Below are 22,484 nucleotides of genomic sequence, written 5' to 3' on the forward strand. Positions count from 1 at the left end.
AGCAAATAACTCAGCAATCACTAGAACTGCCGCTATTGACAAGAACTCCATGATAATCAATTGTGAGCGAGCAGAATGTCGACTTGATGCCGCTGATCTTTTCTGGAGCTGCAGAAACGATGTGATCATTATCTTAAAACTCGAAGATGAACCTTGGTTCTGTGGACGACCACCTGGACTACTACTTTGTCGCGTATAATGACGAACTTTCTTGTTTCCCGATTTCATTTTATGTTTAAACAAACAAAACTTTAGTACAGTTTATTGCTCGTGGTGATTCGCCATGCTGCAGTTTGGAACATGTCAAAAGATGAAAGCAATCAAGCAAGCACTCACTCACCATTGTCTTCTTGCTCGGATCACTGGCTGGTTCTTCTGAATTCGATCCATTGTCCGTGCTTTCCTGGCCTTCCCGTGCTAAGCTTCGTATATGGAGGTAAAAGCTATGGCCGTTTCGATGCTCACGCTTAATCCCCCATAACGTAGTTGATCAGCAGTCAAACCCTCGAAGTCCCGATCCAGATTCGCTCTGCTACTTCCCGCAACTCGGCAAATCACTGAGCTTGAGCCTCTTTGCACTTGTAGCACTTCACGGAAGAACACAAAAATAGTGTACGACAAAGTGGTACGGCTAACATACGGATTGTACGTAATGTGATCAAGATCGGACGGCTATCATCGACGCGGGAATTTCAGATCAGAAAAATGGAAATCACGCTTCTCCAGCCGCGGGCGCTTCCACAGTGATGGCATAGCATCCGGGAAGGAGCCTTTCTGCGAGAGAGAAAAAAAGAGGAGGAATGAGAAAGGAGCGATGGAGACGAGAGCTTTATACCGATCCTCATCCACTTCGCGACCCAGCTCTGGCTGGAATCCATGATCGACACGACGCTGAGCAAAGATTTGGCGACATTGAGCAAGAAAGAGAAAAGAATCGAAATATTTTCCTTTCCTTACCCGGTGAAGAGGGAAGTGGTGCTCTCCTCCACGCTCCCGAAGAAATTCCCGCAGTTCTCACAGCCGTCCGTCGCGAACTGCGCAGTGGCATCGGGTCGATCGATCGATCGCTCGGCAAAGAAAGAGAGACGATCGACAAAGAACCTGGAGCTGCGATTTCACCAAATGGCAGCCAAGACAGGCGACGTAGGACGACTTCTTGCCGGATGGGAGCCCGGCGGACAGCGAAAGCGGCAGCTGAGCGACTGGAAGAATCGATCGCGACGTAGCTCCCATTTCCGTTGCTCTGTCTTGGAAGAACCCTAAAAATGTGGGCTTTGTCTCCGTCCAGTTAACGGAGTCTGTGAGACTAACCGACAACCAGAGCGTTTCTAGGGTTGGATGGATCTGTGATCTGTGATGCGGAGCGTTGGAGAGTGCCGCATTCCTGTGAGCGCTGCGAATTTCGCGACGGTTGTGGATGATCCAGCTCGGGAGAGCTCGCATTTGATGCTATCTGGAGGAGCGATTTCCAGCTTCGGCGGTGGCGGCGGCGTTGGCAGGCATGGCGAATGGATTCCACGCGCTATGGGAGCCACCAGGTAGTGCACAGATCTCGCAGAATGGGGGCCACGCCAAGGGAATCCATTCTTCTTCTTTCTCTTCGTCCATTCGCAAGCCGCTTCCATTGTCCTTGTTTGGAGAGCAAGACGATGAGGACGAGGAGGGGCAAGGAAAAGAGGAAGAATCCATCGCTGCTGATCGAGGAGGAGGAGGAGACGATGGAGAAGAAGAAGAAGAAGAATTTGGAGAATTCGAGTCAGTGGCGACGCACATTGGCGAGCAGAATGGGAATCGCGTGGAACAAGAGAGAATAGAGAAATCACAGGAGAATGGTTTTGCAGATTTGGAAGCGCACACTCCAGAGGAAAAGATCTCGAATGGCTGGGCTTCCACGGTTCCAACCAGTGAGCTGATGCTAGCGATGCATGGTATTCGCAGCGATCGTCAAGTCCCTCTCCACGTCCCAGCTCCGTCAACTCTACTTCCAGATCTCCACGTCCCAGCTCCATCGATTCTACTTCCACATCTCCAGTTCCCAGCTCCATCAACTCTACTTCCAGAGACCACTTCCAACGATGATGAATGGGGAGAGTTTGCGGAGCCTTCGGTTCTAAAAGGTGGTGGTGCACAGGTTGGGCTCGTCGATCTTATCTCTATGTCCGATGATCAAGAAGCTCTCGGGAAACCAAGCACGGTGGCAAAGGATTTATTCTGGAGTCCAGGTGTGGAGCAAGCTTTTCCACCTTCATTGCTGGATTCACAACAAGATGTTCTTCCAGTCGATGCTGATACTGCCATCTTCAGTAGCGAGATCGCTCTAGAGAAACACGAAAAGTCCAAACTCACTGGCTGGGATCTGGATGAATCTCGGTGGGCTGAGAAGCAAAGCACCGTGGAGAACTCGCCACCGGATTTCTTCTTGGAGAATGGTAACAGTGCGGGATTTGAGCATGACACTGCACTGTCGTTGCTGGATGCACAGCCGGATGTTCTGCCAGTCGAGAGGGATTTGGACGCTGCCAACTTGATCACTCCAGACGGGTCGAAACTCGAAAACACGGTGGAGAAGGATTTTTTCTGGGATAGTACCAGTGAAGTTCCTCCATCCTTGCTGGATTTGCAACAGGATGTGCCAGTGGAAATCGATGGCTTCGAGCTCGCAGATGATCGCAGCTGGGCTTTCAGTGCTGCAACGCTGGAGAGCAGCGGCTATTCTCGATCAGTCAGCCTCCCAGCTCCGAAAGCGGACGTGAGCTTTCCAGGCGACATTCTCTCCGGCGACGTAACGTCCACTGGCATCTCTCACCGCCGGAGCCACAGCCATGGAGGCTTCCATCCCAGCTTTACTGCCATAGACGAGTGGTCATCGTTCGAGGAGTTTGCCACTTCCATCGGACCCCGCAATGCTTCGCCCAAAGGTTTGCTGCCATCTTTTCGTTCGTCATATCTGGAAACACTAACATCGATCATTCCAGAGATTGTGGAGGAGCACGAGGAGCAAAGTTTGTGGGACACAAGCCCAGCGCTAAATGCATTACAAGATAATGCACTCGCAACAACGAACAGCGATCTTATGGATTTGCTTTCGCTCGACTGGGATTCAAAGGCAGTCCTGGCAGCCACTGCCACTGACGAGGTAGGTTTTTTTCCCTGCTATGCAGTAGAACGTAAAGGATGTATAGCTATCGTTCCAGTTCGTCGTTCCAATGCATCATTCAAGATAGCTGTGTCTGTGTTTTCTACGTATGCTCTTGCAGGCATGATAATTTAACTCCTATCCTTCAGGCACAACCAAACGCAGCAGGCATGGAAGAAGGGATGAAGCCGAAGTACCTCAAATCGTGGACTCTTCTCGCCCGTGCTTGTGCCACCGAGTTAAAACTCGGCCTTGGCATCTGGAACGATGCCGTGTCCCGTGGCTGTTCTACGCGACTGGTCTCCACCGAGCAAGGTTGTACGAATCTAGGAGCGAAAGTTTTCCTGCGAAAGTAGCCACTGGTTAACTAACTTTCAGCTGAAACAGGTGAAAACTACTTCACTGCCCTCGTACACATTTACCGGGTTCTTCGCCTCCTGGGTGCCTCGGCGGAGCTCTACGCGTCGTGGCTTCTTCCCGGGATTTGTGAGGAGCTCGCGCTGGCCATGGACGAGTCCCGCCTGGCTTGGACTAAGCTCGAGAGCGTGGTGGAGCTCCTTGATTCGAGGACGAGCTTGACAAGACTGGAGGAGTGTCTTCGTTGCTTGCCATCGTCGCCACAAGCATCATCGTCGCCATCATTGTGCTGTGCGTTGTCTCTCTTGCGTTTCGACTCTTTTCCAGGTGAGTTGTCGAGGCTTTTCCATTTTTCTTGGATCCGTGCAGTTGACTCGTGTAGCTTCTCTAGACGTGCCACTCGTTGTCTGGGACGACAGCACATATTTTTTACCCGTAGCCAATCTCTGGGCCAACCGCGTGTCCCGAATCTCTCCCGTGGCTTACTTTAGTGGATGAAGGACGACGAGACTGCCAAGAGCTTCCCGTGGGATTGCGTTTACGTGGTTTGTAGAGTTACTTGTTTAAAAGCGGCCGCCGCAATGTACAAGAGGTTCCCGACAACTACCAAAGAAAGATCTTAAATATCTTCCTAGAGAAATAGACCAGCAAGAGAACGAACCTAGAAGGCATACTCGCTTGCGTCAAGCAGTCACACCACGGCTTGCCATGTCTTTATGGACGAGCGTCAAGCTTTTCTCGAGCTCTTGACGTGTCAGGTCAGCAATTTCTACCTGGAAAGCAAGGAAGAAAACAAAACAGTGAAAGAACGATGACAACGAACTTAAAGATTTTTGCCACCTTTCCAATCCATGTTTTGATCTCTTTCCTCAGACCGAAAGCTTTGTTTCGTGCTTTCATATAGTCCATGGCGGTCGGTTGTGGAGGCCCATCTTGATTTTGAAGAGCAATTATGACCGCGTCGTGGAGTTTTCTCTGCGATCAAGGAATGTTTTCAGGAAGAATCTCAGAAAAGATAACTAGATAGACACTCACCCGCTGGACTCTCTCGGCCATTATAAATCCATCTGCCGAGTTAACAAGTGGAAATCGATCTGTGAGTGATTGCTTCATTCGTAGTCCTTGGTCGTGGGCGTAAGATAGCATCTCCAGCGTGTTCTCGAGGACCTGCATTGCCAACACCGCTGTATCGAGAAACGGAGCAAAGACGGGGAAGATCTGATTCATAAAGGAAGAAAAACTCGGAGAGCGCAGACACTACCTGCAACGTCGACTTGATCAAACGCTTTAGCCGACGTATCTCCTTAACTCGCTCGCGCATCCGGGCGTTGAGCTGACCATTTACGATCTTGAGCTCGTCAAAATCCACCACGTGAAGGATTTCCTCGAGATCTTTCTTGCTTCCGAATTGCTTGAGCAAACTGTTGCGCTCGGTCTTGGCTCTGGCGTTCTTTGCCAGAACGTTGTCCCTTAAGTTCTTCTTCCTTCTGTTCTTGTCCACGATGAATCTACATCAACGAAAGGAATAATCCAAGTTTCGGTATCAGAAAAAGCCGAGAACAAAACGAAAAGAAGTGACTGACCTGAGAATGTCTTCTGAGTATGGCTTGTTTACGGGATTGAGCTGTGCCAGCAGCAACACATCCCTGTTAAAATCAACACGATCCTTCCTGAATTCGGCAACTCGGTGCTTGGCCGCGTTGAGAACCGCTCGGAGGTCGTCGAGAATGCGGTCTTGTTCCACTTTTATCTTCTCGATATACTGCCGCTGGAACAGGCACTCCTCGTCCACAATCTCCAGTTTCTCCTCGGGGCTCAACGTCAAGACCACCATCTCCTGAGGCTTTGCTGCCACTTGCGAGAATCGGACGCCACCTCTCGCGGGTTGATCCGCCGCAACTTCTGAAGCTGCTCTCGCCGCCGCTGCCGCCGCCTTGGCCTTCTCTTCCGCCTCGGCCTTTTCTTTCTCTTCCTGCTCCTTCTCCATGCTTTCCAGATGAAGCTGGAGGCTAGATTTTCGCGCTACAACCACGCGCTGGATCAAAGAGAAAAGAAGAGAGTCAGCGCTAGGCGATAACACGAAAGAAAACAAGCAATGCACGATCTTGTCGAAAGGAAATAGAGGGAATATGGCCAGGAATCGTGAGATTTGGAGGCAATACACCGGATTTCGAGCGGAGCTGGACGAAATATCACAATGCGGGGGATGAAAAAACTCACCGAGAGATGCTCCGAGAGCATCGCGTTCTCGACGCGGATGAACATCTGCTGGCGATGGAGCTCGCTAAGCTGCTTGGCGCGCTCCTCCACCTCCAGATCGGCCATGGCGGCCGGGCGCGAGACCTAGCGCTCCTGGCGATGGCGCCCCAGCTCAAACCGCAAAGAATGAGAGACAAGAGAGGAGGGAATTTTTCTGGGGTTGAGTCAGATAGGGCTTTAGGGCTTAAAGAGCGGTTGGTCGTTAGAAATATCCTTTTGCCCGCTCCGCCAGTGCCGGAGAGCCACGTGGCTTCGTTATTAAACGAAGATGCCAATTAGACTAAGACATTGTTAGCTAGTTAATCGTGCTTAAGAAAAGCCAGATGGCCGATTTTCAACAAGTCCAGCGCTTTTGTGTGGCAATGGCGGGGCTTTTCTCTTTCTTTCAAAATCCCTGTTCTTCTTCCACTCCCTGGTCGTGGCTTTAGGTTTTGGCGATGGCGGACATCCTCGCCAGCAATCTCACTGTTCATGCAGCGCTGCTGTTGACGCAGTTCCTCACGGCCTTCATGACGCTCGCGACGCAGGCGGTGCTCAAGGAAGGCGTGAATCGCCTCGTTCTGGGGTGCTACTGCCTCTTTCTCGCAGGAGCGGTGCTCGCGGTTGCCGCATTCGTGTTTGAGAGGTAAAGAACACCGAGATTTCGGCTGGATTCTCGCGTTTTCTTGAAATAACTCTCGTCGCCCCCCCTTTCTTGGCACGAATGGCATCACACAGGGGGCGGGACTTGCGCATTACGTTTGGTTTGATTCTCCAGCTGCTCGTCTTTGGTTTCTTGTAAGTGCTTCTGGATGATCGAGAGCAATTGACGGTCTAATCGAGGTATCTTCTTTGTGCTTTTCTCTTTTTTCTCCCTTGAACAGTGTGTTTATCATACAAATTCTGGGATTAGTGGGGCTCTCCAAGACTTCGGCCAGCTTTGTCTCGGCAATGCATCCACTGTCAACCGTTTTTACTGCCGCGTTCGCGATGCTCTTTGGGTGAGGACAGAGAAGCTCCAGTACTAAGTGAAGATCGAGCTAACTTTCCTCTTTTTCTAGGGTAGAGAAGGTGAAACTTCTCTCAGTGTACGGGCAAGCGAAGATCGCCGGCATTCTCGTTTGCGCTGGCGGTGCAATCTTGATGATCCTCTACAAAGGCCCGTGCGTTCTCGGCTTGCAGTGCTCGTCACCGTCCTCGACAACGCCGATCAAATCCGTAAGGACTGGGGTCGAGTTCCAGGTCGGTGCCTTTTGCATCGTTCTAAGCTCTATAGCCGCTGGAGCAATGGGAACTTTTGCGGTAAAAAATGCTCTCTTCTCTTTACATCTTCATTCGTTTCTAATTTTCCAGGCAAAGCTGCTTAAGAAGCGCCCCACACCAGTCACAATCCTGGCAATCACTTTCTTGATAGGATCACTCGTTAGTGGGACGGCTGGGTTGTTCACAGTCGACAGTGCGGCGTGGAGACTAACCGGGAGTTTAGTCCCCGTCGTTATGCTCATCGTAAGTATCCATGCTCGACTTTGAGCCAAGGCAAGGCAGCACTGACCATACACTCGGTTTTGGTTGCTCAGTCCGTTCTTTCCTTGTCCATATTTCCAGTTTTGATGCTTTGGAGCGTGATGCGGCTCGGCCCCACGATCGTCGGCTGCTACACGCCTGTAAATACACTCATCACGTCGCTTTTCTCGAGCATTTTCCTGGGCAGGCAAGCAAGCAAAAGGTCTAGACATCTCAAAAGCTTCCTTTCTCGCTTTTGCTTTTGCAGCATCATCGGGGCACTTCTCATTTTGATCGGACTTTTGCTGGTAAGCTGGGCCCACGAGGAGTGCTCCAAATCAACCGCCGACGAAGAAACCTCATGCTCGGCGGAGCCGCTCATCGAGAAGATCGAAGCTATAAATCTCGCCTAGCTCAACAGGAGAGTTGTAAATACTACTACCACTACAGGCTACTCTCGTATCATGGGTGAGTATCATTCGCTTCAACTTAGTCAGCACGGATTTCTCTGATCCGAAAGATGGTGTTTGACATGATTGAGATCTAATCACTTTGGCACCCAATGAAAGATAGAAAAGAAATTCAAGTAATGTGCCCAGACAGAAAGGGTCCATAGCAAAATCGCCGAAGCCATTTGCTGCGGATGAGTGTGCTGGATCAATCTAGCAAGAGAAAAATAAGTCGCAAGCAACAGCGCATTGCTATCGACTGAGTGCCCTTGCCTTTGCATACAAACCCTAGGCGGCCACAAGAGCCCTAATAAATCCAAACCTAGCATATTCCTAAAGCATCAAATAGATTAGCATATTCGGTGAGTATCGCATATTCAACTTTTATTCTAGATGTAGCATTCTCGAAGACCTTGGGCTCGCTGGATTGTCCAATCCCACACGCTCGATCAGCTTACCTCAGTGGTGAGGATGTCTAGATCGGACTCGAGCCTTATAACATCCGCACCAGCTCCAATGAAGTTCTCGGCGGTTTCGATGATACTTTTGGTATCTGGTAGTTTCGATCAATCGATCAAAGGTTTTTTCTAGTCTTTGGAATTCACCTTCTTCGAAGAGGAAAAGCCCAGGCTTCGTTCTTCAGATAGAGAAAGTCATCCTTGGCGATCTTGTCACACAGAACATCAAATTCGATCATATCGAAGCCAAAGGTCATTGCAGTCCTGGAAGAAAAATCGACAAGAACACAAAAAAGCATTAAAACCGATCGACAAGAGAAAGAACTTCTCATTCATTCTCATCGTACCTGGACGTACTGTTTGAAAGATTGGTCAAGAACGAAAAAATCAAGCCAAAGAAAAGGAGGACAACTTACAACTTAACTCGCAAAGATGCAAGTCAATGAAACGCTGGGAGAACACTCTCCCTGTGGATAGCTCGGGGATCCAATCTTCTCTTAAATGTGGATAGTCAAAGGATATTCGGCCTCCCTCAAGAACATCTTCGGCCCATCCACCGGAGGTCACATAAATCCCGCGCCAATGAGCGAGCTCGATCATATCCCTGAGCGACCGCGACATCAAATTGGAGAACTGGAGCCCATCGATCGAGCTCCCGCTGGACTCCAAAATTTGCTATACCACTCAGAAACTCACAATCTCGCAGTTCCTCCCTTCCTCGAGGTAGCGCGATCCCAAGAAAGAATGTGAGTCCGCCCGGTGATCCGGCTTCTCCGTGCGACCATGAAGATCACATCGCCCAAACATCGCTCCCCTGACCAGAAGCTTAGTTTTGTACTAACGTTTTCTAGCAAAGTCCTTTGGTGGGCTTTTCCTCGTCAATCGAAGAACCGTCGCTACGATCGAGCAGCGCGACGCGCTGATTTCAAAGCTCTGGACGAGCTCTTCCTCTTCGCTTCGTTCCTCTTTGAGAAGAGAAATCAACAAGTTGATTCCAAGTCCACCAGCTCGAGTAGTAAGTAGGAAAACGAAACCCTCCCCTGCTTCAAATTTTTTACGCTGACATTTATGTGTGGCAAAACGAAAGAACGTAATCACCTGCTTTTGCCTGTCCTCTTGCTTGACATTTCCGTCCAAACGAAACGGTGGCATCCCCCTTTCCCCGAGACAAAACTCAAGGATGTCTGTCATTTGAGAGAAAAAAGGAACCTGATATAAGCACATTAAGTAGTGTTTACTTACATGTTGGTTTGGTTTAGATATTATAAGTTTTAATATTAATTAGAACATAATTTTGGAAGACCATAGTTTCATAACGAAGGTACACATTTAACACTTCTAGATATATACACATCAAATGTTGCAATAAATTAGAGATTTATTTCATTACTGATAATGGTAAGGTGTAAATGTTTTCTACGGTTAAAGGTGGTGTTTTTTTTTATATACTACATGCCATGCTAACTGCTGGTGGTATGACTATACCTGGCGCACTCTCAACACCAACTTGGAAGAATTTTTTTTACCAACTTTCTCTTCGCATTTCTTGGCTGCCTCCACTCTTGCCGTCTGATCAATGGAAGCATTCTGCACAAAAAAACCACACAATGATCACAAAAGAAAGTCACGCTCTGTTTATTATTAGTGTTCAACCTTTTTTCTCCCACATGTACTCCCCTAGAAACCAAACTTACCCTCTGTACTACACTACATTGCTCGAAGAATTCCCTAATGCCATGACATATATCTGCCACTGACCATCGTCACCAAAAGGGTGATGCAAGACGCTCCTTTCGCCTTGAGTTTTGTCTGGTAATAAACATAGACAAGTATTTTATATGATTCCTACATCTCCAACTAAGAATGTAGCTACAGCACCAGATACTTATTTCCAAACAGGTCCTTAGGGATATGACAATGGAAGCATGCGCTTCACAATATCCTCCTCCGTGTCAGTCATCTGCAGAACATGACCATGGGTGTTGAGCTTCAGCACATCCCTCATTGCGTCCACAACAGAATCCTCTAAAAGAAACGGGAACAGCTGACGAGACAGCCCGTAAATAACTATAGTCCTCTGGGCAGAACCTTCAACACTCACACGATTATCAGGCGAGCCGAGCTGGAAAACAAGACTAAGCATGAACCCCACGCCATCAACACCAGCCTCAAGCTTCTCAACTGCTTTTGCCATGCCAGTCTTTCTGTCAGCTTCCCATCGTTTTGCCTGAATCCCAATCGCACCCTTGCTGCTTGGCAGAACGTTGTGAACGGCCTTCTGTCCGGGCTTGCACGTTAATGCTCGATAGTGTTGGGAGCAGTCGTTGATCAGGGCGGCATCCAACCTTCCGTAAGTTGGCGAGAAGCTATTAAACTGGAGCTCAGCGTCCAAGTGAACTGTGCTTGCTAGACCGTCTGGAACCATTCCCAGCAGCGTAGTCAAGAACTCTCGGAGTGTTATCTTCTTTGTGTACATCACGTCCTTCTTGCCTTTGAGACACGTGAGCATGGCTAGCAGCACTAGTAACCTGGTGACCATCTCTCCCCTTGGATCACCAGTAACCACGCCTTTCTTGCACATCTTGGAGACGGACACAAGAATCTTGCAGAGCTTGTTCTTGTCAAGTAAGACTGATGCTGCGGCTGATGCAAGAACCGGTTCAGCAGCATTAGAGACGTGAACTCGTTGCATGTCTTCGGAAATCCACGATGCCGTCATCATATGATGGGCCATGCTGAGCTCCGCCACCTCCGACCATGATGCAACCTCCACTCCAACAGTGCACCCGAGAACACCAACCACCATCTCATCTTTTAGTTCCTCCTGCAGGTTAAGCTTGTCCCTCGCAAGGCCGAGCAACTTTTCAGGACTGCACCCTCGGTCGATAAAAGCACGCCACAGAGGCCTTCCAAGGCGGAAGACAGATTCTGCTCCACCAGGCCGAGGAGGTGCCGCTGTCCCTGTTAGCCAAAACGGCTTGAACAGCTTAAAGTCTCGAGAGGGCACTTTTCTTGTCGGATCCAAGGCTTGCGCCGGCACAGAATTTGACAAGCGCGGATTCGTACCAAGCATTACTGCCCAAAGACCAGAAGATGCTGTCCTGAGAACCCGCCTTAAAAGTGTGAATCCAGTATCCATTTCATCCGCCAACTCAGTATCCGCCAACGTTCTAGCCTCGTCAAAGCAAAACAACACCTTCAGCCGCTTGCCGTCGGGTCCCGCAACGCCAAGCACAGGCAACTTTTCGATGGCAGCCTTCAAGGCTCTCTGCACAGTACGGTATACATGGTTTTCCCCCCACACAAAGTTTGTGGTCTGACACTCAAACGTTATCAGGCCGGGCGCCTCTTGCGCCAACACTGCAGAGTCTTGAAGACGCTCCAGACAGCCTGGTATTTTGTCACGTATCATGGCTGCTATAGGAAAGCCATGCTCAGGATGCGTCTGCTTCAAAATCCAGAGACCCGGGTTAGGACCTCCGCCGCCTTCTTCTTTAGAGTTTCCAGTGTCAGACTCCCCAACATACTCTCCGAGAGCCTCAATGCTGGCGATTAGAAACGCAGCCATCTCGAGTGCCGTTGCGTTTGTCGTACAGATCCAGTCGGCCAAATGTGGAGTCCGGCCGGGCATTCCAGCCGAGTCAACCTTCATGCAGGAGACATAGATGGTGTACAAGCCTTTCCTGTGAAGCTCACACGCGAGCCTTGACTTCCCCCAGCCGCTGCTCTGCACCACAGCAAAGAACGGCGCAACGTACTTGGAGCCGGGCGTTATCCAGGTCATGTAGTCCTGCTCGATCTTACGCCACAGCTCCTCCAGTATGTCCATGTCCTGAAGCGGATAGTCGAAAAAAGCTTTCTGTGCTATCCCCATGCCCGGCGCTCTGCGAGCCCGCCACATGCGGACGTTGATATCCAGAGACTCCTCAGCCATGCTATCCACCGCAGCCAGAAACTCCTCCCTAGTGTTGAGATTTGCCAGCCGCGTTCGCTTACTACCGGTCGAGCACAGCCAACCCGCAACTGCATCTATGTCCCCCGATGCAAAATTGGATCTCACCCATGAAGCGAGACATTCGAAGGTGAGGTCCTTCTCAGTTGGAGGCCTGAAACTTGCTGATTCAAAGATCTTCCTCACTCGTTTCGCCATGGCTGTCGACAAACAACCCTTAGGTATGTAAAAGGTCCGGGTTATCTGCTAAAATAAGAAGATTTTGAGTAAAGTTCCAATCAAATAAATAGGATGGATCAATCTAGACAACAGTTAATACCGGCTGTAAGATATCGAAGAAATAACTCTTACTTGTACTTGTTCTTGAGAACATGTGAGAGCAGGGCAATATGAAGTCTCAAGAGTGGTGAAGTTATGGAGCATTAGAATGTCTACTTTATTTCTTTTTATCTTCTTCATTGTCTCTTCTTGAGCATAATTCCCTTGATTTTTTAGGAGAGTGGCAAGAACATTTGATAGCAAGGTCACCATTCTTGAATTTGTGTTGTAAATGAGAACAGTCACCTCAAAAAGATTTATCTCCTCAGTTGCTTACAGGTATCTTGGGAGCTTTTGGCTTGATTTTTTTTTTTCTATTTCAGGTGTTGGGTAAAATCTTTTAGTTCCCATTAGGAATCCTTAAAGAAAAGACAAATCTATAATGTAGCTTGGGCCAATCGATCAACCACTTTCACTCGAATCCCGATAACACATCTTTTTAATCTCTTTCTTTCAACTAGTATTCGTAAATATTATAACAGAGGAGCGAAAAGAGGACGTGGACGACGGCCCTTTCCCGCGCGAAGGCATTCCAGCTGAGGAACGTGCGAGTGATCCACGAACAAATTCACCTGTAAAACACAGTTCGATTCGCTGTGATCGATCTCGAGTGTTTGTTTTCATTCGGTACCTGTCGACCGTAGTTTGTGATGAACCACTCGAACACCTTGGGCTCCCTGGCTTGAAAGATGAGTCTGTCCAATCCCACTCGCTCGATCAGCTTGGCGATCACGTCAGTGGTGAGGATGTCTAGATCGGACTCGAGCCGTATAACATCCGCACCAGCTCCAATGAAGTTCTCGGCGGTTTCGATGATAGTTTTGGCATCTGGAAGAGCAAAGTTTGGATCAATCGATCAAAGAGCTAGTCTTCAGAACTTTACCTTCTTCGAAGAGGAAAAGTCCAGGCTTGGGTTTGAGACCCTCGTTCTTGATCATGCGAGTGAGATAGAGGAAGTCGTCCTTGGCGATCTTGTCACACAGAACATCAAATTCGATCATATCGAAGCCAAGGTCTTTGCAGTCCTGGAAGAAAAATCGATAAGAACACAAGAAAGGCATTAGAAACGATCGACAAGAGAAAGAACTTCTCATTCATTCTCATGGCACCTGGACGTACTGCTTGAAAGATTTCCGGCCGCCCCCAAGAACATCTTCGCCCCATCCACCGGAGCTCACATAAATCCCGTGCCGATGAGCCAGCTCGATCATATCCCTGAGCAGCGACCGCGACATCAGATTGGAGAACTGGAGCCCATCGATCGAGCTCCCGCTGGACTCCAAAATTTGCTACACCACACAGAAACTCAAACTCTCGCATTCCCTCCCTGGAATCCATACCTCGAGGTAGCGCGATCCAAAGAAAGAATGGTAGGGGCCTCGAATCTCCGTCCGCCCGGTGATCCGCGGCTTCTCCGCGCGATCCATGAAGAACACATCGCCCCCAAACATCGCTCCTCTAACTCTAGGGCTTTCCAGAAGCTTAGATTCCTTGGCATATTTTGTACTAACGTCTATATACCTTTTCTTCAAGGAATAGATCCCGACTATAGCTATACAAAAAAAAAAATGGATGGGACGATCACGCCGACCCCTCGGCAGGGGGAAGGAAATTCTTGGCGGCTTTGTTGAGAATGATCTCCCAGCCGGGTCCTCGGATGGGCTTTTCCTCGTCGATCGAACAACCGCCGCTGCGATCGAGCAGCGTGACGAGATCACTGTCGCTGATCTCGGAGCTCTGGACGAGCTCTTCCTCTTCGCTTCGTTCGTCTCTGAGAAGAGAAAGAAGGTCCGACTCCTGCACGAATCAAATCAATCGAGAGTGAGAGAAGTTCTTCGAAAAGCTTCTTTTGCGAGCTTACGTCGAGGGTGGTCTTTCCGGTGTCCTTCTCGTGTTGAAACTCTCCTTTGTTGATAACCAGTGTTTCCAGTTGGAGCTTGCTGTTCGCAACTTTGAGCATCCGGCACTGGAAGGAAACATCATTCATCCTGGGAAAGTAGAATTGAAACCACAGCATTTACCTCCACAGAGTGTGCTGTTGCGAGGCGATACACATGCACTGGCCGGGTTTGCCCGATCCTATGACAGCGATCCATTGCTTGTAAGTCCATTTGTGGATTCTGCGTGAAGATAGAAACCAAAAAGAGAAATAAGCTTAGCTATCCTGAGGTGAAACAGGCTTGAGTTTACCCAATCGCTGTCGTAGATGATAGCAGTATCGGCGGAAGTCAAGTTGATTCCAAGTCCACCAGCTCGAGTACTAAGTAGGAAAACGAATCCCTCCCCTCCTTCAAACTTTTGAATCTGACACAAAAGGAGATTTATGTATTTGGCAAAACGAGAGAACGTAATCACCTGCTCTTGCCTGTCCTCTTGCTTGACATTTCCGTCCAAACGAAACGGTGGCATCCCCCTTTCCCCGAGACAAAACTCAAGGATGTCCAGCATCTTTGTCATTTGAGAGAAAATAAGAACCTGAAAGCAGCGATATAAATTTGTTCGAACGAGTCGCAACCGTATACAAAGTATTCTAGCTTACCCTGTGGCCTCGACTTTTCAGCGGTGGGAGTAGCCTGTCAAGCAGAAACTTGAGCTTCCCACATTCAGCTGTCAGCTGCTCCACGGGAGGCCAGTCGTCTGGTTTTAAAGTTTAGAAAAACCTTGAAAACTTTTAAAGACAAGCTGCCTTACAGTCTTGATTGAATTCTTGGCGCAAAAGATCCGGATGATTGCAGTTCTTTCTCAGTTGCATGCAGACATTGTTAAGCCTCTTCTTTCTTGATGTTCCTAATTTAAAATGTTTTGTGTTAGCAAGTTTTTGTGAGAAAATGAACGATAAATACCAGGAGTGGCCGCCTGATGTAAGTATTCCTCTAGCGTTCTCCTAATAAGCTTGCAATCGAAGTCTTTTTGCATCTTCGACATTTGAGCGTACAAGAGTATCTCTGTCTTCTTCGGTAGAGTCTTTTCTACTTCCGACTTCATTCTTCGCAATAGAAAAGGTCGAAGAATGTCGTGAAGCTTCTTGACAACCTACATACCAAACAAGAATGAGTGGATAGTGTGATACTATTGCAGGACTTGCCTCAATTCGCGTCTCATCGCGCTCCTCGTCACTATTGTTTTCACGCTCAGCAAACGCAAACCTTTTGATGGAAGACGTTAGTACAAATTTTAAATCGTGCAAAGTGCATGCGTACCATGTTTGGAAATCGGACAGGCTCGAAAAAATGTCTGGAAGAATGAAGTTTAATAGAGACCAGAGCTCGGGTAGCTTGTTCTGCAAGGGAGTTCCTGTCAGCAAAAGAGAATTTTCTATCTTCATCTTCTTAAGCTCTTTGAAGAGCTTGCAATCGTGGTTCTTTAGTCTGTGCCCCTGAAAATAAACATACGCGCATTAGCTAAAGAATCCCTCGTTTAAAGCAACCGCTTACCTCGTCTACGACAACGTAGGTCCATTTGAACTGCTTGAAATGAGAAATGTCGACCATGAGAACTTCGTAGGAGGTCACAATGACCGGGAGGGATTCGCCATTGCGGGGCATATGTTTACGCCTTTTCTCAGCTCGCTCTTCTTTGGTACCGTGATAAAGCAAGGATTTCATGCTTGGACACCATCTGCATGCTCGACCGGTGATTAGTTCCTCCAACGAGTGAAGAAGCCCAGAAAACAAACCTCGAGATCTCCCTTGTCCAGTTTGCGAGCGTCGACAGTGGAGCACACACAAGGAAAGGTCCCTTCACACCGTTCTCCATCAAATGAGCGATAAAAGTGATAGTTTGCACGGTTTTTCCGAGTCCCATTTGGTCTGCCAGAATACCACTGTACCCGTTTTGATATAGTGCCATCATCCATTGCACTCCTCTCAACTGGTACGACTTTAGTACTCCTCCAGTTACCGAGGGAGCGATTTCTTGCTGCAGCTTTTTATTCTTCTCCTCCTCCGTGACAACTTCGTCCTCCTCTTCACCCTTTTTACGCTTTCTCCCTCGCTTCTTTCTCTCGTCCATCTGTAGAGAAACCAAGTTTACTTGTTCAAAAAATCCAAAAAAGCTTACTTGTTTCTTCTGGTTGTTGATCTCATCCATTCTCTCGTGCACAAACTGTGAAAACCACTTCGTCTTGGTCAGAAGCTCGTCGAGCTTTAGCAGCAATCCGTTGGAGCTAGGCCTTTCAGCCTGTTTTTGATTCTCCTCTTCTTTGCTTTTCTTGCCTCTCTCCACCTCGAGCTGCTTTTCCACTTCGATCATAGCATCTGTGAGCTGCATTGCACCCACAAACCCAGTAGAGAGAAAAAAAATCCGTGAGAAGAAAATCTCAGCTATTAAAGAAAAGAACTTGCCTCGCCTTCCAGGACCGACACGGGAGATTCAGCCGCTAATACTATGGTCTCTTTGGCGGATGGGAGGGGCGGCGCGGCGGGCATTTCCTGCCGAGAATATCAACAATGAGCGCCAGAAAATCTCACACCAGCATACCTCGTCCTCGTCATCGATCGTGATGACCTGCATTGGAGCATCATCCACCTTCCGCGGCGCGACGGCTGCTTCTTTGCCCTGGGCGGCGCGCCTCCTCCGCGTCGCCATAGAGAAAGAAAGAATCCCTCGCCGCTGTCAAAGCGGGAAGAGGGTTTTACGCCCAGCCCCAGATTCGAACCCCCGACTACCAAACAAAGTTATTTGCATTAAAATAAAGTAGGATTAAATGACCGTTGGAACTAGGGCTCTTGTAGAGAGCGCCTAGGATCGCTTGACGAGCTTGCAGAGATGGACGTCGAGCTTGGTGGCGCTCACGCTCGACTCCTGCGTCACCTCCCACGAATCGTAGCGCAGGAACATCTCCGCGATGAATTGGACCGCGATGAGCTCCGCCTGGTTCTTCCCCGGGCACTGCTTGTTGGTGGGCGTCGGCGAGTCCGTCTCGCGCCCATTCGACCACACGATGTGTGGCAGCAGCGCCGCGCCCTCGCTGCCCATGAATCGATCCGGCACGAAGCTGTGAGGATCCTTGAAAACCACCGGATCTCTCATCACGAAGTACTGGTGCGTGCCAAGCAGCTCGCCCTTCTTGATCTTGTATCGCGCGTCGTGCGATTCCACCTCCAGATCCTGCCGCGCGCGCCCAAACGCCACGAAGATCGATGGCATGAGCCGGAACACCTCGAGCACAGTGGCCTTGACGAGCTTGAGATCCCCCAGCGCCTGGATCGAGGCCGCGTCCTCGCGCTTCTTCATCCTCCCGCGGATCTCCTGCTTGAGCCTGGCCTGGAACTCCGCCCCGGCTCGCGCGATGAAGAAGAGGATCGGCGGGAACATCTTGAGCAGCCCAAGTCGAGTGTTGATCCCGAAAGAGAAGACGAGGTTGTGGAGCGCCTCCTCGCGATCCAGCCCGTACTTGGTCACGGCCAGATCCAAGAGCCCGGACCCGGCGGAGCGGAAGAACTCGACGATCTGTTCGTACTTCTTCTTGATCGGGAAGAACGGGAGCTGGAAGCTGTGCATGAGTAGCTCCTCGGTGATGTGAGGGAGATTGGTGTAGGCGATCCCCGCGAACTGGACGCCCGTCCAGGCCATGTACACCGAGTGTGGATCATCGCCCATGGTCGCCATGGGGTCCTGGTGAGTGATCGTCTTGTACAGGAACTGGATCACCATGTTTCCAGCAGTGCTCAGCGACTCCACCGAGCCATCCTTGGCGATCTTCGCCTCCCACTCCTGGGCAGTGCGATCGAAGGCGCTGCTCAGCTCCGGCCCGAATCGCTGCGCGCTCTCGTGGAGGATCTCGAACATGAGCGACTTGTACGTGGTGTGCTTCTCCTCGGCGGTGTCCAGGTACGGAAGCGTACGGTAGCCGCCGGTGAAGGCCAGGTCGGGCATGTAGGAGCCAATCAGCGTGTCGCGCTTGTCCACCTTGGCGTTGTCGAGGAGCACGGAGTAGCTCACCTGGTCGAGGAGGACGATGCCATGACCCTCGGGGAAGCCCGGCGGCCCCGGCGGGAAGTTGACACGGAAGACTGTGCTCTGGTTCTTCTCCATCCGGGATTTGTAGAACTCCACCTCGCCCTGGAACCAGTAGAAGTCGAGGCGATCCTTGAGAGCTCCCACGACTGGGACGCCATAGCTGCCCGGGACGTCCTTGAGGGGCTTCTCTTTTCCACTTGCAGACATCCTCTTGCGCAAAGCTTCGACCTGGAGAGATTGGAATGAATACGCCCAAGGGTAGATCTGGGATCTCGGATTTATACACGGACCTTGGGCGCGTGCTTCTCGTGGTCCTGGGCGCCCAGAGTCCACCAGACAGACCACGATGACCCGCCACGTAAGGCTAATCGAAGACAATGCAAAAGAGTCCAAAGAATTGTGAAAAAAAAGCTAAAGAGTAAAGATACCTGAAGATTTCCGATAAGAAACAATCTCTCGCGAGATGTGGGCAACCACAAATGCCACAGTTGTTTGATTGATCATTGGCAAGAAAACTATGGCAGGAGTCAGTGTCCTACAACCGTACAAGAGCGCCGTACCTTTCAAGGCGGCGGTCAATCAGTCAGGCCTGGAGGAGCTTGGAGGAATCGCGATGGGGGAAGAAAGCATCGAAATCGTGGATGATGAAGTAGTCGATGCGGCGCGGCGCGGCCCTGGCCACCGTTGCCCTGCGCTTGCGAGGAGCCGGCGGGCACTGGAGCATCTGGATCCTGGACGCCTTGAATTTGGGAGTGTGGCAGCCTTGATCGTCATCGACCGCCATCGCCGTGTCCTCCCCGCATTCCCGACCGCCGCTGTGCTGCTCGCAATCATCCATGCTCCCATTGTTGCCCGCCGCGGCGTCTGGGCGATCGTCGAATCCTCCTGCTTCCTCCGCCTTGCGCCGCGATTCTTGAGGATGGAGGTCGCCGAGCTGGAGCTGCCGGGGACGAGCTGGATGGCAACGCAGGGGAGAAGGCGACGACGAGTGATGGAATCGCTCCAGAACACTGGAATCCGGAGCCGTGATCGCGGCCATTGCTATCAATCCCTAGCAGCACCGCAGCTCTCCATACCGCCCGAAATATCCCCTACACCATAGCCAAGAACAGATTCCGCGCAGATCGGGCACGAAATTCCAGCAAGATCGATCGAATCGCTGGCGAGGCGCGAGCGATCGAAAAGAATAGAGGTGCCGGCGCTCCCTCTCTTCCCTACGCTCCTCCTCCTCCTCGGCGCCTATTTATTTGTAGCGAGAGAAAAAGAGCGGGATTTCGAATCAAGGGCCTAGATTTGCCAGAGGAAACGCCCGGCGGGGATGGGATTCGAACCCGCGCGTGTCCGGCGGTTATATTCTCTCCGTTTCGAGTGTGCACGCTTGCTAGTGGTGGGAATTATCCACAAGCCAATCCCAGAGGGGCGGCATTTAAAGCATTGGGATGATTAGTTTCACTAGGGCAAAGAGATTGGAGTCAAGGTTGATCGATCAAACAAGCTTTCTTGATTAGGTTTGTGTTGTTGTCACGCAAGACCACACACACATTACATTGTTCTGGCTTAAATAGCGAGTGACACAAACTCCTCCTTGAGAATGAGACTTAAGCTCTGGACAGAAAACTCCACTCGTCTCACTTAAATGTTGGTGTGACCACGAAAGACAAAGAGCCTTGAATGGAGCAGTGGAATTGGAGCATTGGATTCCCTTTCCTTGTGTTGTGTTGGAAGCATCAAGCGTTTGACTTGGGTTTGTTGATGGATTGATTGATGGTCATAGTAACAACGTGTGGGTTTTCGTTTGGATGGATCTTAGCTTAAGCTTCTTTGAAGAAATACTTGGCTTGTGTAAGTTATGATCGATCATCTTAACTTTGGCAGCGGCAAAGTTATGGTTTTGATGATGATGAAGCCCCGCAGAAGCCCTGCCAGCATTTACAATCGAGAACATCGTTGTTGTACAAGGCGGGGCTCGAGAGAGGGGCCGCGAGAGCCATGAAAGCAACGAGGCCGACGATGTGTACCACGGCCAGGACTAGTTGGTTTTTGAGGAACACCATGAAAACCAAGTTGAGAGTTAGTGGGTGAGTTGAGCGATGGAGCAATTGCGAATCAAACCTCGGTTTTGGCAGGCACGGACGAGATCCGGGAAGCCCATGATGTTGCAAAAAATGTGAGGAACTACGGCAGCAATGAGATGGCCTGCGACCGATCACCACAACAAGGGCATTGTGTTGGATAATGATGGACGACGCTGGGAATAACTTTAAAGCTCGAACCTGTTCGAACGTAGAGGAATGCGGCGTAGCAGCCAAACACGATTGTGTACCCAAGTTGAGCAACTGGAAAGTATAAAAGCGTAGCTTGTAGGATTAGAAACGAGCAGGAGGGGAAGGAAAACTTGCCTACGACAAAGGCGGCTCTTTTGGGGGTGAATCTTTCGTGATGAACGAGTTCCCAGAATCTATGGACGTGTGCTGCAACGATACCAGATTAATCAGATGAAAACAATAGTCCAAAGGAATGCTTAAGAGAGATTACTCCAGGTTCTATAAAACCAAAGGACAGAGGTTACCTGGATTCACCTAAGCTGAAAAATGTTGGAGAGATGAGTATGGCAGCTGTAGGCGAGTACCCTCCGCATAAAAGAAGAGGAATCATGCAGGCTCTGAAAACAATCTCCTCCGACAGTGGTGCCTGAAGCAAAGAAAAATCTCAAAGAAAAATCAAGCAAAAAGAAGAACAATTTTACCACAACATAGTTCCGCCAGGCAACCACGTCCTGCCCGAGAAAAATCAAGCTTGCCATGAAACCGTGATCAGTAGCGACGGCTTGTTCTCCATCGATAAGTTCCAAAAGCTCCACGAACAAAGGACCGAGATACAGCAAGGCAGTGAGCAGCAAAGGATATAGCGTGGCTTGCATCTAACAAAGAAGAAAGAAAATGTGAAGCCAAGTGAAAAACATTGTAGACCTAAAAGAAAACTAGACTAACCAAGTAATCCGATCGAATTCCCATCAAATTGAGCTTGCTGGACGATCCCACCGGAAGAATGATGAAACACACAAGCGGTGACAGCACTGAGGCGAGAGTAGCACAGACGAATCGCTGAAGAAGAAGCTGGCGCTGCGTCTTTGCCCGGATCTTGAGTAGAATGGGCGGCGCGTAGAGCACTCCCACGTACATTGCCGCCAGAGCGCCACACAAGAACAGCGCCATGGCTTCCTCTCCTAAACCCTAAGCCTAGCTCTAAATAGTATAATGACATGAAAATTATCATTTTGTCGATATAAACCACTGTGTGGAGCGACGCAGCTCGCAACCACGCTAGGTACGCAGGAAAGATTCTTGCGTCTTAAATGCGAGTCCAAATCCAAAACCAAAAGAAAATATACAGCCTTGTTTGTTCTTTGCAAAACGAATCCATTCTTTTATCTGCATTCCCATCGACTGTAGACTAATAAAACAAAAAAAGCAGTCCCGGAAGTAAAAAAAAGAAAGAACAATCACAGCAGCACAGTGCATTGCTGTGTGGAAAGCCGTCCATCTTCAATTTCTATGATTTCATTAGTGATTGCTAGAACTTTGGGGATAAATGGGAATAAAATAGCCATTAAGGGCTTTTTTATTAAATAATTATTTATTTTTTAGTTGATATAAAAGGGAAAGAGATAAAGTGACTATATGTGGTATCGGAGCAAATGGTATACATTTAATTCCCATTTATTAGTGGCTATTTAAAATATAATATATGTAACGCACGTGGTTTGTCTATAAAGGTGATGGAAAAAATTATAACATTCATTTGCTATAGTTTGTTAGTTTATCTGTTAGCATTTGAAGTAAATTGTTAAATGGAGAAAGTGTGTAATTGAGGAATTTTCCTTAGAACTTGATTTTTTGTGTCATTTTTCTTGTTAGTGTTTTGGCTTCACATTGAAATTTGAAAATGATTAAAAAAAAGTGTATATACAATATGGATATTAAAAAATATAGTCTTTATGATCAATTTTGGGTATTCATTAGCATTTGTAGAGAATAGTGTTAGATGTAAGAAATATAGGCATGATATTTGAAGTTTAAGCATGCTGTTTAATCATAAAAATTATGTTGAGG

General features: G+C 49.1%; 7 protein-coding genes and 1 long non-coding RNA gene across 12 annotated transcripts; 2 read left to right on the plus strand and 6 right to left on the minus strand.

Moving 5' to 3' along the window:
- Positions 1 to 618: 618 nt before the first annotated feature.
- On the minus strand, positions 619 to 1,185 carry LOC112349617. 2 transcript variants are annotated; one of them, XR_002993442.1, is made up of 4 exons: positions 1,102 to 1,125; positions 958 to 1,034; positions 836 to 891; positions 619 to 774 (listed from the first exon to the last, which is right to left on the minus strand). It is a non-coding gene; the product is annotated as an uncharacterized LOC112349617 (long non-coding RNA). The 2 variants fall into 2 exon arrangements; XR_002993441.1 differs by having other exon boundaries at positions 958 to 1,185.
- Positions 1,186 to 1,279: 94 nt separating this feature from the next.
- LOC9660711 lies at positions 1,280 to 4,121 on the plus strand. Of its 2 annotated transcripts, XM_024684343.1 has the most exons (5): positions 1,280 to 2,918; positions 2,976 to 3,136; positions 3,286 to 3,451; positions 3,524 to 3,820; positions 3,885 to 4,121. In XM_024684343.1, exons 1-5 carry the CDS (start codon positions 1,502 to 1,504, stop codon positions 3,989 to 3,991), a joined length of 2,148 nt encoding a protein of 715 aa, XP_024540111.1. In that variant the 5' UTR covers positions 1,280 to 1,501; the 3' UTR covers positions 3,992 to 4,121. The 2 variants fall into 2 exon arrangements, with proteins under 2 accessions (XP_024540111.1, XP_024540110.1); XM_024684342.1 differs by having other exon boundaries at positions 3,524 to 4,121.
- A 34-nt stretch (positions 4,122 to 4,155) lies between these two features.
- On the minus strand, positions 4,156 to 5,900 carry LOC9660167 (coiled-coil domain-containing protein 113). Its single transcript, XM_002979217.2, has 6 exons — positions 5,714 to 5,900; positions 5,077 to 5,528; positions 4,755 to 5,001; positions 4,529 to 4,660; positions 4,334 to 4,468; positions 4,156 to 4,266 (listed from the first exon to the last, which is right to left on the minus strand). The coding sequence occupies exons 1-6, from the start codon at positions 5,816 to 5,818 to the stop codon at positions 4,177 to 4,179; spliced, it is 1,161 nt and encodes a 386-aa protein (XP_002979263.1). The 5' UTR covers positions 5,819 to 5,900; the 3' UTR covers positions 4,156 to 4,176.
- A 230-nt stretch (positions 5,901 to 6,130) lies between these two features.
- Positions 6,131 to 7,824, plus strand: LOC9660712 (WAT1-related protein At5g45370). 2 transcript variants are annotated; one of them, XM_024684259.1, is made up of 7 exons: positions 6,131 to 6,377; positions 6,470 to 6,529; positions 6,616 to 6,732; positions 6,793 to 7,033; positions 7,085 to 7,237; positions 7,309 to 7,442; positions 7,503 to 7,824. In XM_024684259.1, exons 1-7 carry the CDS (start codon positions 6,190 to 6,192, stop codon positions 7,645 to 7,647), a joined length of 1,038 nt encoding a protein of 345 aa, XP_024540027.1. In that variant the 5' UTR covers positions 6,131 to 6,189; the 3' UTR covers positions 7,648 to 7,824. The 2 variants fall into 2 exon arrangements, with proteins under 2 accessions (XP_024540027.1, XP_024540028.1); XM_024684260.1 differs by lacking the exon at positions 7,503 to 7,824 and having other exon boundaries at positions 7,337 to 7,442.
- Positions 7,825 to 12,979: 5,155 nt separating this feature from the next.
- On the minus strand, positions 12,980 to 13,862 carry LOC112349544 (protein HEAT-STRESS-ASSOCIATED 32-like). The gene is made up of 4 exons (XM_024684131.1): positions 13,752 to 13,862; positions 13,521 to 13,700; positions 13,295 to 13,436; positions 12,980 to 13,239 (listed from the first exon to the last, which is right to left on the minus strand). The coding sequence occupies exons 1-4, from the start codon at positions 13,860 to 13,862 to the stop codon at positions 12,980 to 12,982; spliced, it is 693 nt and encodes a 230-aa protein (XP_024539899.1).
- Positions 13,863 to 13,915: 53 nt separating this feature from the next.
- On the minus strand, positions 13,916 to 17,012 carry LOC9660713 (ATP-dependent DNA helicase DDM1). 2 transcript variants are annotated; one of them, XM_024684257.1, is made up of 15 exons: positions 16,891 to 17,012; positions 16,755 to 16,841; positions 16,471 to 16,674; positions 16,088 to 16,422; positions 15,846 to 16,029; positions 15,612 to 15,787; positions 15,497 to 15,557; positions 15,255 to 15,444; positions 15,103 to 15,198; positions 14,951 to 15,048; positions 14,767 to 14,886; positions 14,602 to 14,715; positions 14,433 to 14,531; positions 14,273 to 14,377; positions 13,916 to 14,208 (listed from the first exon to the last, which is right to left on the minus strand). In XM_024684257.1, exons 1-15 carry the CDS (start codon positions 16,996 to 16,998, stop codon positions 13,993 to 13,995), a joined length of 2,193 nt encoding a protein of 730 aa, XP_024540025.1. In that variant the 5' UTR covers positions 16,999 to 17,012; the 3' UTR covers positions 13,916 to 13,992. The 2 variants fall into 2 exon arrangements, with proteins under 2 accessions (XP_024540025.1, XP_024540024.1); XM_024684256.1 differs by having other exon boundaries at positions 14,602 to 14,886.
- Positions 17,013 to 17,075: 63 nt separating this feature from the next.
- LOC9660714 (allene oxide synthase 1, chloroplastic) lies at positions 17,076 to 18,829 on the minus strand. Its single transcript, XM_002979220.2, has 2 exons — positions 18,801 to 18,829; positions 17,076 to 18,736 (listed from the first exon to the last, which is right to left on the minus strand). Exon 2 carries the CDS (start codon positions 18,577 to 18,579, stop codon positions 17,152 to 17,154), a length of 1,428 nt encoding a protein of 475 aa, XP_002979266.1. The 5' UTR covers positions 18,580 to 18,736; positions 18,801 to 18,829; the 3' UTR covers positions 17,076 to 17,151.
- Positions 18,830 to 19,978: 1,149 nt separating this feature from the next.
- LOC9660715 (CAAX prenyl protease 2) lies at positions 19,979 to 21,608 on the minus strand. The gene is made up of 7 exons (XM_024684289.1): positions 21,363 to 21,608; positions 21,119 to 21,292; positions 20,952 to 21,063; positions 20,772 to 20,843; positions 20,646 to 20,708; positions 20,485 to 20,568; positions 19,979 to 20,401 (listed from the first exon to the last, which is right to left on the minus strand). The coding sequence occupies exons 1-7, from the start codon at positions 21,585 to 21,587 to the stop codon at positions 20,256 to 20,258; spliced, it is 876 nt and encodes a 291-aa protein (XP_024540057.1). The 5' UTR covers positions 21,588 to 21,608; the 3' UTR covers positions 19,979 to 20,255.
- Between the last annotated feature and the right edge of the window lie 876 nt (positions 21,609 to 22,484).

Source organism: Selaginella moellendorffii, unplaced genomic scaffold (assembly GCF_000143415.4).
Source record: "Selaginella moellendorffii unplaced genomic scaffold, v1.0 SELMOscaffold_40, whole genome shotgun sequence".
NCBI classification, from domain to species: Eukaryota; Viridiplantae; Streptophyta; class Lycopodiopsida; order Selaginellales; family Selaginellaceae; genus Selaginella; species Selaginella moellendorffii.

Bases quoted from the DNA above. Each gene is read 5' to 3' on its own strand.
- LOC9660713 (XM_024684256.1), bottom strand. From the start codon at position 16,998: ATGGCGACGCGGAGGAGGCGCGCCGCCCAGGGCAAAGAAGCAGCCGTC. The intron at 16,423-16,470 runs GTAAGCTTTTTT...GTTTCTCTACAG, and splicing joins TCAACAACCAGAAGAAACAA to ATGGACGAGAGAAAGAAGCG. The intron at 14,532-14,601 runs GTAAACTCAAGC...ATCTTCACGCAG, and splicing joins TCATCTACGACAGCGATTGG to AATCCACAAATGGACTTACA.
- LOC9660714 (XM_002979220.2), bottom strand. From the start codon at position 18,579: ATGTCTGCAAGTGGAAAAGAGAAGCCCCTCAAGGACGTCCCGGGCAGC.
- LOC9660715 (XM_024684289.1), bottom strand. From the start codon at position 21,587: ATGGCGCTGTTCTTGTGTGGCGCTCTGGCGGCAATGTACGTGGGAGTG. The intron at 21,293-21,362 runs GTTAGTCTAGTT...CTTCTTTGTTAG, and splicing joins GAATTCGATCGGATTACTTG to ATGCAAGCCACGCTATATCC. The intron at 20,569-20,645 runs GTTCGAGCTTTA...GATCGGTCGCAG, and splicing joins ATTCCTCTACGTTCGAACAG to GCCATCTCATTGCTGCCGTA.
- LOC9660711 (XM_024684342.1), top strand. From the start codon at position 1,502: ATGGCGAATGGATTCCACGCGCTATGGGAGCCACCAGGTAGTGCACAG. The intron at 2,919-2,975 runs GTTTGCTGCCAT...CGATCATTCCAG, and splicing joins CCGCAATGCTTCGCCCAAAG to AGATTGTGGAGGAGCACGAG. The intron at 3,452-3,523 runs GTTGTACGAATC...CAGCTGAAACAG, and splicing joins ACTGGTCTCCACCGAGCAAG to GTGAAAACTACTTCACTGCC.
- LOC9660712 (XM_024684259.1), top strand. From the start codon at position 6,190: ATGGCGGACATCCTCGCCAGCAATCTCACTGTTCATGCAGCGCTGCTG. The intron at 6,733-6,792 runs GTGAGGACAGAG...CTCTTTTTCTAG, and splicing joins GCGTTCGCGATGCTCTTTGG to GGTAGAGAAGGTGAAACTTC. The intron at 7,034-7,084 runs GTAAAAAATGCT...CTAATTTTCCAG, and splicing joins GAGCAATGGGAACTTTTGCG to GCAAAGCTGCTTAAGAAGCG.
- LOC9660167 (XM_002979217.2), bottom strand. From the start codon at position 5,818: ATGGCCGATCTGGAGGTGGAGGAGCGCGCCAAGCAGCTTAGCGAGCTC. The intron at 5,002-5,076 runs GTCAGTCACTTC...TCGTTGATGTAG, and splicing joins TACTCAGAAGACATTCTCAG to ATTCATCGTGGACAAGAACA. The intron at 4,267-4,333 runs GTGGCAAAAATC...CTTGCTTTCCAG, and splicing joins TCAAAACATGGATTGGAAAG to GTAGAAATTGCTGACCTGAC.
- LOC112349544 (XM_024684131.1), bottom strand. From the start codon at position 13,862: ATGTTTGGGGGCGATGTGTTCTTCATGGATCGCGCGGAGAAGCCGCGG. The intron at 13,701-13,751 runs GTATGGATTCCA...TGTGTGGTGTAG, and splicing joins TTGGATCGCGCTACCTCGAG to CAAATTTTGGAGTCCAGCGG. The intron at 13,240-13,294 runs GTAAAGTTCTGA...TTGCTCTTCCAG, and splicing joins ACTTTTCCTCTTCGAAGAAG to ATGCCAAAACTATCATCGAA.